The following is a 15,356-nucleotide window of genomic DNA, read 5'->3' as shown; positions in this document are numbered from 1 at the left end:
TGCTCTTGACTCGCGCGGTATCTATCAATCCTGTTTGCAATTAATCTAAAAAACTAATAAACCACCATTGAAAGGACGACGTCCGCGATGTCGGTATAAGGTTGCATCTTCGCTGAGATGACAATCATTTTCATTTCTACTTGACTATCTCTATCCACGGAGAGAAGTTATTATAGGGCTCTTTCTGTTACGTAACCCCATACAAATGACAAAGACAAAAAGTCAGTGGGTGTTAACCATTTTGAGTGACAAACCAATCACAAATGAGCCCATGTTTTATTACTCTATCCACGAAAACAAGTTAGTTCGGAAAACATAGGCTCGTTTGTGATTGGTTGGTCAGATCACTCAAAATGATTAACGCCCACTGATATTTTTACCCAACTGTGGCGAAGCCCAAAGGAGAGTTACAAGTACGCGGCAAAAAATAATGTACATTGACCTTTGGAAGGAGTTAGCGGATTTGTAGAGCATTGTCTCTGTCGTTGAGACCGAAAAAACGTCATATAGGTATGAGTTACAGAGTTTAAAGAGACAAGACGCTTTTCAAAACCCAAAAATCATTCTAAAGAGCGATGTACATTATTTTCTGCCGCGTAATGTATATGTTTGACCTGTTATATCCGTTCATATGTCTGCTCGTAACTTTACTTAACGGCTCAACTGATTTTGATAAATGACATATTGTCATGAGATTCGTCGAGCAATGATAGCACGTTGTCTTTGTCATGTGTACGGGATTACGTAACAGAGAGAGCCCTATATTAAATAAGTGAAATAGGAATTGTCCGCGGAAGTCATAAATCATGGAGTTCCTACAGTGGCGTTGCATGTCACAGGACGGGGAATGTCAAAGAATGCAGCTTGTCTAGTTCACGCCGCAAACGACAGCATACTTAGACTAGTCTAGCTGTACAGTAGGTACAGCTACTGTGTACTTAGATGAAGTAAATTAATACATACGTTAATTACTATTTACAAAGTTGTAACACAAAAACTTAATGTGCACTAGAATAAAAAAAACCGGCCAAGTGGGAATCAGACTCGCGCACTGAGGGTTCCGTATTACAATCGTATTTTATCGACATTTTGCGGGACTGACACCTACGTATTTTATTGGGACTTGAGTACATCGATGGACTTGAGAGTATTATAGTTGCTGTATCAATGTGCGCATACGACATAATCGCACATTAGCACAAGCTGCTAGTATTGGGTCTTTAATAATAAATACACTTTATTTGTACAACCACAAGAAGGATTAAAATACAACCTATCATTACAATAGAGTATTTTATATATTATATGTATTTATATTTTTCATATATTATGTAAGTATATAATTATTTATTATAGGTATTATTATTGTATATAAGCTGATTTGGGTAGGTATTTATTATAAGATATTTATGTAGTTTATTAGATTCTAGTACCGTAGACCTATTCCATTTCTTGATACGCCTTACTCACAACCTTGAATGGGAAGCTGGAAGAAATCTCTGTTTAGAGATAAGCATTTCCAATGTAACTTAATTTATTATTACTTTGTAACTACAATTTTGGTACATGAAAAATAAAAATAAAATAATTAAATAAAAACACAGACAGAAGGAAGATACCAAAGGCGGCCTTCGCTAATTAGCGATCTCTACCAGGCAACCTTAAAGATTGGAAAGTATAAGGAAAATTAGACTGCAGGTGGTGTGTAATATACTAATAAACATACATTCAAATAACTGATACATACTAATACATGTATTAAATAATATGTATAATACCAATATACTAATAAAATAGACTAATATATACTCTATAATCGTACTTAAGGAGAAACAAATATGTCTTTACTCTGTATAAGGTCATAACTCTGCAGATAAGCTCTAAAGATGTTCGCAAGTCTGTTATTGTTTTCGTTTCGCTCGAAATGGTCGCGTGAGTATCAATATTTGAAAATTAAAAATATTCTAGTGCTAAGTTTCGTAAGTGCTTTGGAATTTTAAAATTCTGTATTATACTACCTACCTATTAAAATCAGAATATAATACAGTTTATGTATTAATTTTCTTCAAAGTTATTTTGCACGAATTTTTGGTGGCAAGTTTCAACCTTGAACTTCGTTTTTTATTTGAAATTTGAATGGCGTCAGCTTGAAAACTGTGCTGCCAACGTATGGAGTTTTCCCTAAAGTCGGAGATAATAATTTAAATATTGTTTTCTAATGAGTTGATACATAATAATAAATGCTAATTACTACGGAGAGTACTTTTGAATATAAATTGAAAAAAACAAAATTTTATTCATAATTTATTTTTATAATAAGTTATAGCTTGAATAATTTGCTTTTATGACAATAACATTTTTTTTCGGTAAATAAAAGTTACAACTAGGACCTACGTACGTGGTTCCTTTCTCAATACCTTAAACAAAATCTAATTTCTTGAAAGAATAAACTTCCCATGTAGGTACTGTTAACTACTATGTTATATTCAATCATAACTCATAACATGTACCTATACAATGGGGCCGATTCTCTAGTACACAATCTCTAAACTAAACTAAATTAACAGGTCTAAATCTAGTGCTTTCCTTTTCCGCAAGCAACATTATGAAAGGGATAGCAATAGATTTAGACGTGATATTTTAGTTTAGTTTAGAGATTGTGTACAAAGGAATTAGCCACAATATCTTGTTCTTGACCATATTTAAATTTAATTTACAGGCCCGTAATGGATATAATAGTCATCGGTTGTGGTGCATCAGGCATTGCAGCCCTTCGACGTCTCCATGATGCCGGTCTAAAAGTTCTTGGTCTGGAAGCTGCTGATAGAATCGGAGGTAGAATATGCACTGTGGAATATGGCGACTGCTATCTTGATTTAGGTGCTGCATGGTGAGCATTCGATCAAAATTTTTTTCTTTCTTACTAATGGCAAAATCCTGAAATGTACCTTTCTGTTATTTATTAAAATGGAGTCAAACTGACATCGAACTAAACTTTTAAATAACTCGTCGGTATCGTAAACCTAACGGCGGTTACGCACTCATCAGATCTGAATCCGTGAAAGTACGTTCCTTTTCGTTTTGTATGGTAGCTTATGACATATATCGTAGATATTTTTTATATCCGTACTAGCTTATGCTCGCGACTTCGTCCGCGTGGACTACACAAATTTCAAACCCTTATTTCACCCTTTTAGGGGTTGAATTTTCAAAAATCCTTTCTTAGCGGATGCCTCCTACGTCATAATAGCTATCTACATGCTTTTCAGCCCGATCCGTCCAGTAGTTTGAGCTGTGCGTTGATAGATCAGTCAGTCAGTCACCTTTTCCTTTTATATATTTAAGATTTTCACGGATTCGGTTCGGATGAGTTCGTGATCGCTGTCAGAGTCTATTCAGATGATCTGCATAATATATGGACTAGGTACTAGATGATGCCCGTGAATTTATAAAAAAACTAAATCCACGTGGGATTTAGTTTTTTTCATCCTGTGAGAGCTTTTTGATTTTTCGAGGATAAAAAGTAGCATATGTCCATCTCCGGGATGCTAGCTATCTTCATACCACGTTTGGTCAAAATTGGTTACACAGGTGGACCATCAAGAGGTAGCAGACATACAGACACACTTTCGTATTTATAATGTTAGTATGGATATGTATTATTGGACTATGGCTGTGTTCTACTTTACGAACAGGCATATTGAATTTTAAACATCCTAATTTCTTATTATTTTTCGTAATATTCACAGGTGTCATGGCGAAAAAGACAATGTAGTATTTGAAATGGCCAATCCTCTAAATCTCCTTGCGAGAACAAAACCTGATCATAAATACTACCTTTTGTCGAATGGAGATTCAATATCAACTGAGACAGGTGAAAAACTTCTTCAAACTTTGGACGAGGAAGTGGGAAAAGCTGATAAAAATAATTCCAAATCAATTTCAGACTATGTTCGTAATGCGTAAGTATTTCTGTATACATTATAACAATTAGTTAAAATTAATTTTTGCAAGATAAATAAGTTTCAAGAAAGGCAATAAAATTTATATAATATATTACTTACATTATATAAAACTAAAATGTATCACTTTGCAATGCCCTAACGCAATAATTACAAATGATTCCATAAATAAGTAAAAAGTTTGTTCTTGTAATTTTATTTAAGGGCAAAAACAAATCCGACATTCCAAAAGGATCCAAAATTAAAGCAATCATTTATTGAATGGTACGAAAAAAACAATCATTTAGGAGGTCAAAGTGATCCAAAAATGGGCAAATCGCTTAAAGGACTAGAAGAATGGTGGGTGTGTGAAGGCGATTTTTTTCTGAATTGGAAAGGAAAGGGTTACACGACTTTCTTGGATCTTTTATTGGTAAGATAGAAGAAGAATTTTTACTATGCAGAAAAGTTAATTTTACTATTGTGATACAGCCCAAGTCAGCATTAACGTTTGTATACGTAGCTGCCAGAAAGAATCTCATGAAATGAAATTCCAAATTTAGCAACACTTTACTCCAAGAAGTTGAACATCCCGTGTACATGTAGTACTCTGTGGTGAATATTAATAATTCACCACAATGCATTATGTACACAGGATACTTACAGTGCTGCTAACTCCGGAATCCTACTTCAATATTTTTCATGAGATTCTGGTCTACCTATATATATCCATAACTCAAACTTCAAACTCACGTGAATATTTTTTATTCTAGAATAAATACCCCGACGCTTCAAAAGAACTTCCAATCCCTATCCACCTTAACAAAGAAGTAGAAAATATTAAATGGTGCACGAGCAAACCAGACTTACAGCGTGGCAATCCTCTAGTACAGATAAAATGCAAAGATGGCAGCCTGTATGCAGCTAAAAGCGTTATAATAACAGTTTCAATTGGAGTTCTGAAAGAGCGGTAATTATTTCAGAAAAACTTTCTTCACTAAGAACTATGTTTTTATTACATTAACAATGGCTATGTTAAGGTACCAAAACTTTCATTGCTTTTCAGATATAGCCAGTTATTCAGTCCAGAATTACCAGTGGAGAAAATCAACTCTATAAACAACCTCGATTGTTGTATACTCGATAAAATTTACATTGAATTTACCAAACCGTGGTGGCCAAAATTTCCCTCAAAGTTTAACATTTTATGGAGGGACGAAGACAAAGCAAAGTTTACAAGACAAGAACGATGGATCACAGAAATCTTTGGATTCAATACTGTGGAATATCACCCTAACTTACTCCTTGCGTGGACATCTGGGGAAGGTGCGATAGAAATGGAGAAAGTTGATGAAGAACAAGTCAAAGCAGGCGTTAAGAAGCTGATGCAAGTTTTGTTTCGCAAAGAATTCCAACTGAACCCTGTGAAATCTATATTAAGGTAATTTTATTCGTTACTAGTAGGTACATAATGCAGATATTATAGAAATGCAAAAGTGTGTCAGTCTGTTATCTTTATATGGGCCATGGTTTCAACCAATTGTGTTGAAACTTGGTACAGATAACTTGCATCCCTGAAACAGCTGATATAGGCTACTTTTTATGCCGAAAAAGTAGAGTTCCCACGTAATTTTTAAAAATCACGTTTACGACTACGAACTACGAAGCCACGTGCATAATCTATTTGGTGTAGAGATATCTACCAACAGCGAGCTTAGATCCCGGAGACGGACATGGGTTATTTGTTATCCTTTAAAATTAGAGAGTTCACATAAGATTCACATAAGAAAATCAAAGTCCACGTGTACGAAGTCATGGGCATCTAATTTTTGATATGTTATTCTTATAAATAACAGTGTGCTTATAATATATTAGAAGTGCAATAAATCAATATTCTGCACTTTAGTCGATTTTTGTTACTGTAGAATTTTTTTTTTTTTAGTATGATGTGGCCACAAATGAACCGCAACCGGCAAGCCAAAACTTGCACAATTCAGTCTCAATCAATATTACTTATACACTGCATTATATTCACGTTACAAATGCGTCTTGATTAAATTTTTAATAACTCTTTCAGGACACAATGGGCATCCAATCCTCTCGTCAGAGGATGCTATTCCTACCGTAGTGTCAAGACAGAAGAAAACGGTGCCAGCGCGATAATTTTAAGTGAGCCTTTATGCCACGGTAATGGTTTCCCCGTGGTTTGTTTTGCTGGCGAGGCTACTTCGCATCATAGGCATAATGCTGTTCACGGTGCAATCGAGGCAGGCTTTAGGGAAGCCGATAGATTGATTGAAAAATTTAAACAAACAAAATAAAATGTTATTGTTAAAATTTCATTATTTAAGAGATTTAATTATTGTTTATTGATTAGTTTATTAAGATATCTATCTATATCGATTATTATTTATATGCTTATTTAAATCTTGGAAGAAGAAATTTTATTTTAATATTGTTAAAATTGCTTTGTTATTAATATTAATAAATAAGTTGTTTAATCTACTGGATGGAAATGCTGACTGACTGACTGATCTATCAACGCACAGCTCAAACTACTGGGCGGATCGGGCTAAAATTTGACATGCAGATAGCTATATGCCGTAGACATCCGCTAAAAAAGGATTTTTTCAAAATTTCAACCCCCAAGGAGGTAAAATAGGGGGTTAAAATTGTGTAGTCCACGCTGATGAAGTCGTGGGAATTCTATAATTGATACTAAACTCAGTGTGTTAAAGTGAGGTTTGTTTACTATCAAAAAAAAACAGCACGACAAGGCTCTTTTGGCACTGGAATGACATTGACAGGGGGCGCTGTTGGAGAACAAAGGGGACACTTGACGGCAACGTTAGTTCCGATTTTCGCCACGCGCCTGAAGAACCTTGTAATGTCAAGTCGTCATATTCGAATGTCAAAATATTATATTGTATAAACATGGCTCTAATTTAAAATATTTATTACCTATCTCACATTATATTATAATGTAGTTTGAATGATTATAATAACTATCAAGGCCTCCTACTAACAGTTATGTCTTTATTGTCTGTAAAGGTGCCTTTTACCACTGTTGTTAGTTTTTTCATTTTGTATACCTAAATAATTAAATAAATGATAATTTTACTGTTTCATTTTATTTTCTAACGAATACTCTCTTCTTTAGTTTTAGGTACCTACCTACTTTACTGTTTTTATTGCATTTTTAGTCACTTGAGATACCACGAGGAGGATACTTGAGGTAGGTACCGTACAAAATAAACTCAAAATATTATTGTGACTTGGTTCACATAGTAGGTAGTTAGTGTTACTTTTTTTGGCCACATTGGGACAAAAAAGGCACCTTCAGCTAAAACCTTCGGCTTCAGCCGAAATGGAACGAAGATTTGGTTGAAGCCGAAACTACTGGGAACGAGCGAGGTTTTAAGCAAGCGTCGAAATTGACGAACGAACTGTTACAAATGCGCGAGAGCGCAATATTGAAGAGGCGAGGGGCAGTGGTCATACTGCATTGCGCTATCCAGACACCATCGCCAGTATTATTAAATCATAACAAATAAATAGGTATTATAATTATTTTGAATTATTATTTATGACAAGTTTAACAAGAAAACAGTCACCATAAACTTAGAAAAGAATTGTTTTATTTAGGTAACTACTTTTAACCTGAATTTCTTTGAAAGCCGATCCTTCGAAGCTTCAGCTTCAGGTGGAAATCGACTTTCAATTGAATACTATCAATAACTATCACTTTAACTAACGTGGGTTGGATCCTTTTCGCTTAAAAATATCAATATATCATCCTTAAAATTCCTTAAGTTGGAACGGATTTTTCATTGGGGAAATGGTATTTTAATGACAGTTTATGGCAGCCCAAAATTTGACATTTGGGGAAAATGGAAAGCACAGATATACAACTAGCGTGTTCCCCTCAGTCCCTCTCGCTCAAGCAGAGGTACTTACTTGTCAAATGTTATTCCTTCTATTTTACATTCGCTTCGGCTGTTTGTAGCCTAGTTTATTGCAACCCACAAATGCACAAAAACTTTTAAAACAAAAAACATATAAGCAAAGGTTTCGTGCGTGACATCGTTTCCGTATGTAAAAAGTAGGTACTCTGTGCATCGGCCGTCGTCTAAGGGAAAGAGGTTGCGATCCGCGCTCTGGGCTGGTCTGTATACATATTAATCTATGGTGCTGGGGCCTACTCCAAAGGTTGTCCATCGCCATTCAGCGTGGCAATAGTGCCAGCTTAATGGCATTAATGGGCACCTTTGGCACAGGGGCAACCAGGGGCGGACTTTTTGATGACGTTTAATTTTAAGTTGGTAAGGTTTATTTAAGTTTGTATGTTTTATTTTAATATTTTAAGTACCTAGCTACTTTTAATTTAGATTTAAGTTTATTTAATAATTTAATCTACGATAAAGTCTTACAAAACTAATTTTGTATAAATAACTAACTAATTAAATTACTAAGTTTCGCATAGGTCACATATCTAGACCGTCCTGCTAAAACATTCATATAATTCCAAAAACATATCGGTTGCATATCTGTAGGTAATATATCTGTGGGTATAATCGTCCATGGTATAATCATAAAATGAGACATACCGCCATCTATTGAAGACTTTTGAAAACACACGCAGCGCTACTGTGAACTGTCCTCTCCTCTGCCACCCTCTCCACTAGAATTTTTGAACGGCTTGCCGCTTGATTATAAAATATTATAATAGGTACTGCTAAGTGCTAATTCAAAAATACTTGTTATATTATTATCAACGCAGAATTTTGCGTAGGTACTATGTAATTTTGCAGTACCTAAGTAGTATCTCTACTGTGGTATTGGTAATTGGTATTAGTACGCAATATATTTCCCTACTTTAGTTTACCGCGCCAGAGCAGATTGAATTATTTGGGATTGGTCATTGGCTGAATTTATGCTATTCTTGTAGCAACAATGAATGGAAATGTCTCGATCGTATTGCGCAATCTTTTGTAACTAAAATAACATAAATATAGCTTACTCTAATCTAATCAAATTCAAAAGTGATTGTGACCGTGACATTGTAGAATGTAGCTATATATAGTATATCTATGATTGTAGCTGTCATTCTGTCATTCTACCTCAATTCTACCGCAGTCGAGCCGCTGGCGCTGTACAGAGGTACTTTGAATAGTTCGAAAATCTTTTCGGTAAGAAGCAATTCTTGATAATCATTGGCTATGATATAAAAACGTCGTTGTCATGTCATTGTTTAAAACTATAATACCTTAATGGTTATCTTAGATGGTTATCGTTTCGTTTTGATTTTGTGACTACTAGGTAGGTAGGTACTACTAGAATTTATTAAAAATGTAAGTAACAAAGTTTTAGGTTAGGATGCCGCGCGTTAACATGTTTTCATCTAGGTAATATTATAAGTACATTGTTTTGACCATATTAAAATTTAATTTGCAGGCCCGTAATGGATATAATAGTCATCGGTTGTGGTGCATCGGGCATTGCAGCCCTTCGACGTCTCCATGATGCCGGTCTAAAAGTTCTTGGTCTGGAAGCTGCTGATAGAATCGGAGGTAGAATATGCACTGTGGAATATGGCGACTGCTATCTCGATTTAGGTGCTGCATGGTGAGCATTCGATCAAGATTTTTATCGTAGGTACTATAGACAAGTCGTGAAAAGTATAGTCCGTAAAAATGACTCCTCACGCGCCATTTCAACTCTATTCTATGGGTCAACTGTCATGTCAAAAATTAGGAATGTCAAAAGTATCGATATATCGATATTATTTGTTCGATATAAGTATCGATATTTTTGAGCAATATTTAATTTTTTGATATCGGTATAAAATTCCAACCATCGAAACGGTATAAAAACCTAATAAGAATATCGATAAATATCAATATATCGGTGTACAAGACAGATATTTGTGGCGGTTGTCACAGTAGAAACTAGATGGCGCTGTTCAATCAATAAAATTCGTAGTCCCGAACAAATGTACCGCCGACAATACTCGCACTAACGGAGTTTTCTGCAATCTGGACTATATATAAAAGTTTCAAGATACAACCGTCGCCCCAGCTGGCGCTACCGAGCACACTGCACTGCACACCGCTCCCGTACATGTTCATACCGATATATCGATAATTTTGTAAACCTTGCATTTCAGTCGAAACGTAAGATGATGATAGTATGTTAGGCTAAAATATAGTCATTTTTAGAACGGGAATATTCTTATAGAAATTGTACCGATATATCGATATTTTTTGGCACTTCCGACATCCCGGTACAGACAGTACGGTTCACCTAAAATCGTACTTTTCACATGAAATTTGACACAAAAAGTTGAAATGGCGCATGAGGAGTACTGCAGTACGGAACCCTCGGTGCGCGAGTCTGACTCACACTTTACCGATTTTTTGTTATATTTACAGGTGTGATGGCGAAAAGGACAACGTAGTATTTGATATGGTCAACCCACTGGGTCTTCTCGGGAGACCAAAACCTGATCATAAATACTTTCTTTTGTCAAATGGAGAATTAGTATCAACTGAGACAGGTGAAAAACTTCTCCAAACTTTGGGCGAGGAAGTGGGAAAAGCTGATAAAAATAACTCCAAATCAATTTCAGAGTGTGTTCGTAATGCGTAAGTTCTTTTGTATATTATTATGGTCTAAGATCTGTTATTAGAAATAGTAGATATTTTTCATCTGTTAATTAATCGTGTTAGAGAATATATGGTATATAATATATAGATTGATACATCGCGAATAGGTTGCCCATAGGTTGCTTAGCTAAATCACAATATGCCGATGATATTAAAAAAACCCCTATTAGTTATTTATGAAAGCATGTTGAAAAAACAACTAGTTTTCCCTCCGCACAACTATGGGGCTGCCAGGACAAGTTGCCAGAAACAGAAGTAATACAATATATAATATAACCTAATTATAATTATTATTACTTAGGTATATAAAACTAAAATGTAACACTTTGCAATGCCCTAACGCAATAAATGCAAATGAATCCATAAAATGAGTAGGTAGGTAAAAAGTTTGTTCTTGTAATTTTATTTAAGGGCAAAAACAAATCCAGCATTCCAAGAGGATCCAAAACTGGCACAATCAATTGTTGAATGGTACGAAAGAAACTACCATTTAGGAGGTCAAAGTGATCCAAAAATGGGCAAATCGCTTAAAGGACTAGAAGAATGGTGGCCGTGTGAAGGCGAATCTTTTCTGAATTGGAAGGGAAAAGGTTACAGGACTTTCTTGGATCTTTTATTGGTAAGATAGAAGAAGATTTTTTACTATGCATGAAAAATTAATTTTTATTATTGTGATACAGCCCAAATCAGCATTAACTTTTGTAGCACAGATCCTGTGTTTTTCTTTTAATCCATACTAGTATTATAAATGCGAAAGTGTATCTGTCTCACTGCTAGCTTTTCATGGCTCAGCAGTTTAACGGATTTTGATAAAATTTGGTACAGAGTTCGCTTAAATCCTGGGGAAGGACATAGGCTACTACCCTGGAAAATCAAGGAGTTCCCACAGGATTCTTAGATGAATTGAAAATGTCATTTGGAGTACAATGATACAGTTAAGCCCGGGGCCAGTGATATGATTAGTCAATGCCCGGGGCACATTAATGTGCATCAATGTAATACATCCATACTAATATTATAAATGCAAAAGTGTGTCTGTCTGTCTATGTCTGCTAGTTTTTGACGGCTCAACAGTTTAACCGATTTATATAAACTTTTGTGCAGAGGTAGCTTGCGTCCCGATAATTGACATAGACAACTTTTTATCCCGGAAAATCAAAAAGTTCCCACTGGATTTTTAAAAAACCTAAATCCACGCGGATGAAGTATTTCTATAAGATAATGTTCGTTTGACACATCTATTATCACTTTAATATGATACTTTATTAATAGTTTTAAGGATATAAGAATAAATAAAATCTCACGTGAATATTTTTTATTCCAGAATAAATACCCCGACGCTTCAAAAGAACTTCCAATCCCCATCCATCTCAACAAAGAAGTTGAAAATATTCAATGGTCAGACTCCGAGAGTGGCAATCAAGTACAGATAAAATGCAAAGATGGCAGCACGTATGCAGCTAAGAGCGTAATAATAACAGTTTCTATTGGAATTCTGAAAGAGCGGTAATTATATTTTTATAATTTTTTATAGTTTTACCTACACTTCAAGGAATCCATACTAATATTATAAATGCGAAAGTGTGTCTGTCTGTCTGTCTGTCTGTCTGCTAGCTTTTTACGGTCCATCCGTTTAACCGATTTTGATGAAATTTAGTATAAAGATAGCTTGCATCCCGGGGAAGGACATAGGCTATTTTTGATCCCGGAAAATTAAAGAGTTCCCACGGGATTTTTAAAGACCTAAATCCACGCGACGAAGTCGCGGGCATCATCTAGTTCTAAATAATTTTAAATACATATCAAAAATTGCATTGCGGACCGGAAGGAATCGAACCCGCGTCTCTTGTGATCGCGCCCGCCGCAATTTTTGATATGTAGGACGTGGGTATTTAAAATTCTTTAGCGGTAATTGGGTATTTGACTCCAATTTTTTTTATTACTTTATTATAAACTAGGATAAAAGTAATGACGTCAATTGAAAAACTAATTAAATCGATCAAATAACAAAAAAGTTATAAGCATTCAAATATTTCTGATTAGACAGAGATAGAAATATAGAATTATGACGTCATTTTGACTAATGCCATAGTAGCTTCGTGCAGTTTCATACAAATTTTCGTTTTGCGAGAAAGGGATAGAAAACCCTCCCAATCCAAAATTAAAATGCCTGTAACTTTGTACCTAAATCTTTGTTGGATTTTAATATTTTTTCAGCGTACGTCATTATTGTTATCCTAGTTTATAATAAAGTAATAATATTTATCAAATTCAAAAATACGAAAATACCCAATTATATACCTTAAAAAACTTTCTGTTCTTTTAATACGTTAACATTGACAGGTACAATAACTTTCATTGCTTTTCAGACATAGCCAGTTATTCAGCCCACAGTTACCAGTGGAGAAAATCAACTCGATAAACAACCTCGATGTTTGTGTACTCGATAAAATTTACATTGAATTCACCAAACCGTGGTGGCCAAAATTCCCCTCAAATTTTATGATTTTATGGAAGGACGAAGACAAAGCAAAGTTTACAACACAAGAACGATGGATCACAGAAATATTTGGATTAAATACTGTGGAATATCACCCTAACTTGCTCGTTGCGTGGATATATGGGGAAGGTGCGATAGAAATGGAGAAAGTCAGTGAAGAACAAGTCAAAGCTGGCGTTGAGAAGCTGATGGAAGTTTTGTTCAGCAAAGAATTCCAACTGACCCCTGTGAAATCTATATTAAGGTAATTTAATTCTTTACTTGCACAAAACAGAAATAAGTACCTAGGTTAATGCAAATATTAATATTTTGAAACATACATACGTACCTACCTACTAATATTAGAAATGTGAAAGTGTGTCTGTCTATTACTTACCTTTAAATGGTTCATCCTTTGAACTAGTTTTGTCGTTTGGCATAGATAGCTTGCATCTTGGAGACACAGCGTAGGCTACTTTTTAACCGACTTCAAAAAAAGGAGGAGGTTCTCAATTCGCCTGTATATTTTTTTTTAATGACCATAAATCAAAAAGTTCCCAAGGGATTCTTTAAAAACCTTAATCCACGTATCTACTAGCTACTACCTATACGAACTGTCGTGGGCATCATAGTACTATTATACATCTCTACATAGTATAAAATAAAGTCGCTTCCCGCTGTCTGTATGTATGTATGTATGTATGTATGAACACGTAGATCTTTTAAACTACGCAACGGATTTTAATGCGGTTTTCACCATCAGATAGAGTGATTCAAGAGGAAGGTTTATAGCTATTGTTACATTCTCAAAAAATTAGAGATCCTTAGAGAAATTGAAATAATGTGAATTAGGTCGGAAAAAAATCCTCTCATTTGAGTTTCCGAGGCAATGACACCTCAATGACACCACATTAGTATCTACATTGCACCCGTGCGAAGCCGGAGCGGGTCGCTAGTCATACTATAATCATAACATATATAATGTTACAAATGCGTTTTGTTTTGATTTTTAATAACTCTTTCAGGACAAAATGGGCAGCCAACCGTTTCGTCAGAGGAACCTATTCCTACCGTAGTATCAAGACAGAAGAAAACGGCGCCAGCGCTGTAACTTTAAGTGAGCCTTTGTACAACGCTAACGGTTTCCCCGTGGTTTGTTTTGCTGGCGAGGCTACTTCGCATCATAGGCATAATTCTGCCCACGGTGCAATCGAGGCAGGCTTCAGGGAAGCCGATAGATTGATTGAAAAATTTAAACAAACAAAATAAGATGTTGTCTTTATTGTATGTAAAGGTGCCTTTCACCGCTATCGATATCGTTGCATTTTTTAGCAATAGCAATTTATAAATATTGTATACGGTTCTATGTTAATAAATGATTTTTATTTTCTAATGATCTCTCTTTTGTTTTTTGATGCATTTTAAATATTAGTTAGTCACTTGAGATTTTTTTCCGATTGTCGCCACGCGCCAAGATAGCCTTGTCGCGCTGTACTTGACCATAGATCATATAACGTACCTAGTGATTATTCATTATAACTCAGATTATACATGTTATAAACTCTTTGGATCATAAGAATTTCTAAGTAGGTACTACTTGGTTGTTTTAATCTCTAGACTAGTATATTGATCTGTGGTTTTAATCAATAGGTAGGTATATATAGTAGATAATCTATGGTAGGTACATTGCAAAGAGAATAATAATATCTCAGAACAAGGACTATAATCTATATACATAGCCATCACAGAGTACTTTTTATGATAGCCATATAGCACAGAGTACTTCAGTGTCCTAACAGCCCATACAAATCTTTTTTCTTCGTGAAAAATAGTTCGTCACTTTGCAGTAGATGGCGCTACTTCGGAGAATTATTTCTTCGGTGAACTTCAGATGTTATTAGTCTGTGTTCTGTGATTTTGTTTCCTTTTGTGATCCGTGAATGTGTTCTGTTTGTGTTTTTATGATAAATTCTACGATTTTGCTTGCTCCCTGGACTCCGACGGCTTCGCTTTTCTCACTGGACTTACGCGCAAACCCCTGAACACTGATCTGCCTAACGATTTGGACTATAGCTGCTTGTGAGAGAGGTTATTTTGTTGTGTGCCGAGATACGGTAAAACTCGTAAGTAATCAACTTATAAATTATTATTTAAAGCAAAGGTAATTAGTCTTCGTCGCCTTCGTGTCTATGCTAAAAACTGATGCAGATTTCCTCACGAAAAGAGGAGTTTTAACAGTGTTATGAAACGTTTGATATATTAATAACTTGA

At 35.1% G+C, this 15,356-nt stretch overlaps 2 protein-coding genes across 5 annotated transcripts in view; both read left to right on the top strand.

The window, feature by feature from the left end:
* Nucleotides 1-7,069, top strand: part of LOC117990124 (spermine oxidase-like) — a 31,956-nt gene extending 24,887 nt beyond the window's left edge. Inside the window, exons 1-7 of one of the 2 annotated variants that reach the window (XM_034977578.2) lie at nucleotides 1,910-1,932; nucleotides 2,720-2,890; nucleotides 3,750-3,962; nucleotides 4,167-4,374; nucleotides 4,715-4,911; nucleotides 5,008-5,382; nucleotides 6,019-7,069. In XM_034977578.2, the coding sequence (XP_034833469.1) occupies nucleotides 1,925-1,932; nucleotides 2,720-2,890; nucleotides 3,750-3,962; nucleotides 4,167-4,374; nucleotides 4,715-4,911; nucleotides 5,008-5,382; nucleotides 6,019-6,262 (1,416 nt within the window). In that variant the 5' untranslated portion in view covers nucleotides 1,910-1,924 and the 3' untranslated portion in view covers nucleotides 6,263-7,069. Of the gene's footprint in view, nucleotides 1-1,909; nucleotides 1,933-2,719; nucleotides 2,891-3,749; nucleotides 3,963-4,166; nucleotides 4,375-4,714; nucleotides 4,912-5,007; nucleotides 5,383-6,018 lie in introns of those variants that run through there. The other variant, XM_069504180.1, reaches the window with a different exon arrangement.
* Nucleotides 7,070-8,958: 1,889 nt separating this feature from the next.
* LOC117990125 (spermine oxidase-like) lies at nucleotides 8,959-14,478 on the top strand. Of its 3 annotated transcripts, none has more exons than XM_069504182.1 (7): nucleotides 8,959-9,130; nucleotides 9,396-9,566; nucleotides 10,373-10,585; nucleotides 11,018-11,225; nucleotides 11,931-12,112; nucleotides 12,976-13,350; nucleotides 14,111-14,478. In XM_069504182.1, exons 2-7 carry the CDS (start codon nucleotides 9,403-9,405, stop codon nucleotides 14,352-14,354), a joined length of 1,386 nt encoding a protein of 461 aa, XP_069360283.1. In that variant the 5' UTR covers nucleotides 8,959-9,130; nucleotides 9,396-9,402; the 3' UTR covers nucleotides 14,355-14,478. The 3 variants fall into 3 exon arrangements, with proteins under 3 accessions (XP_069360283.1, XP_069360282.1, XP_034833470.1); XM_069504181.1 differs by lacking the exon at nucleotides 8,959-9,130 and adding an exon at nucleotides 9,268-9,292; XM_034977579.2 differs by lacking the exon at nucleotides 8,959-9,130 and having other exon boundaries at nucleotides 9,376-9,566.
* The last annotated feature ends 878 nt before the right edge of the window (nucleotides 14,479-15,356 follow it).

This window comes from Maniola hyperantus, chromosome 17, assembly GCF_902806685.2.
Source record: "Maniola hyperantus chromosome 17, iAphHyp1.2, whole genome shotgun sequence".
Lineage (NCBI taxonomy): Eukaryota > Metazoa > Arthropoda > Insecta > Lepidoptera > Nymphalidae > Maniola > Maniola hyperantus.
Note: the sequence above shows the minus strand (reverse complement) of the source record. Positions and strands in the feature narration are given on the sequence as shown.

What these genes read in the sequence shown, in the direction of transcription:
- LOC117990125 (XM_069504181.1), top strand. An exon ending in TCAGAGTGTGTTCGTAATGC is followed by an intron (nt 10,586 to 11,017) that starts GTAAGTTCTTTT and finishes ATTTTATTTAAG; the next exon opens with GGCAAAAACAAATCCAGCAT. An exon ending in ATTGGAATTCTGAAAGAGCG is followed by an intron (nt 12,113 to 12,975) that starts GTAATTATATTT and finishes ATTGCTTTTCAG; the next exon opens with ACATAGCCAGTTATTCAGCC.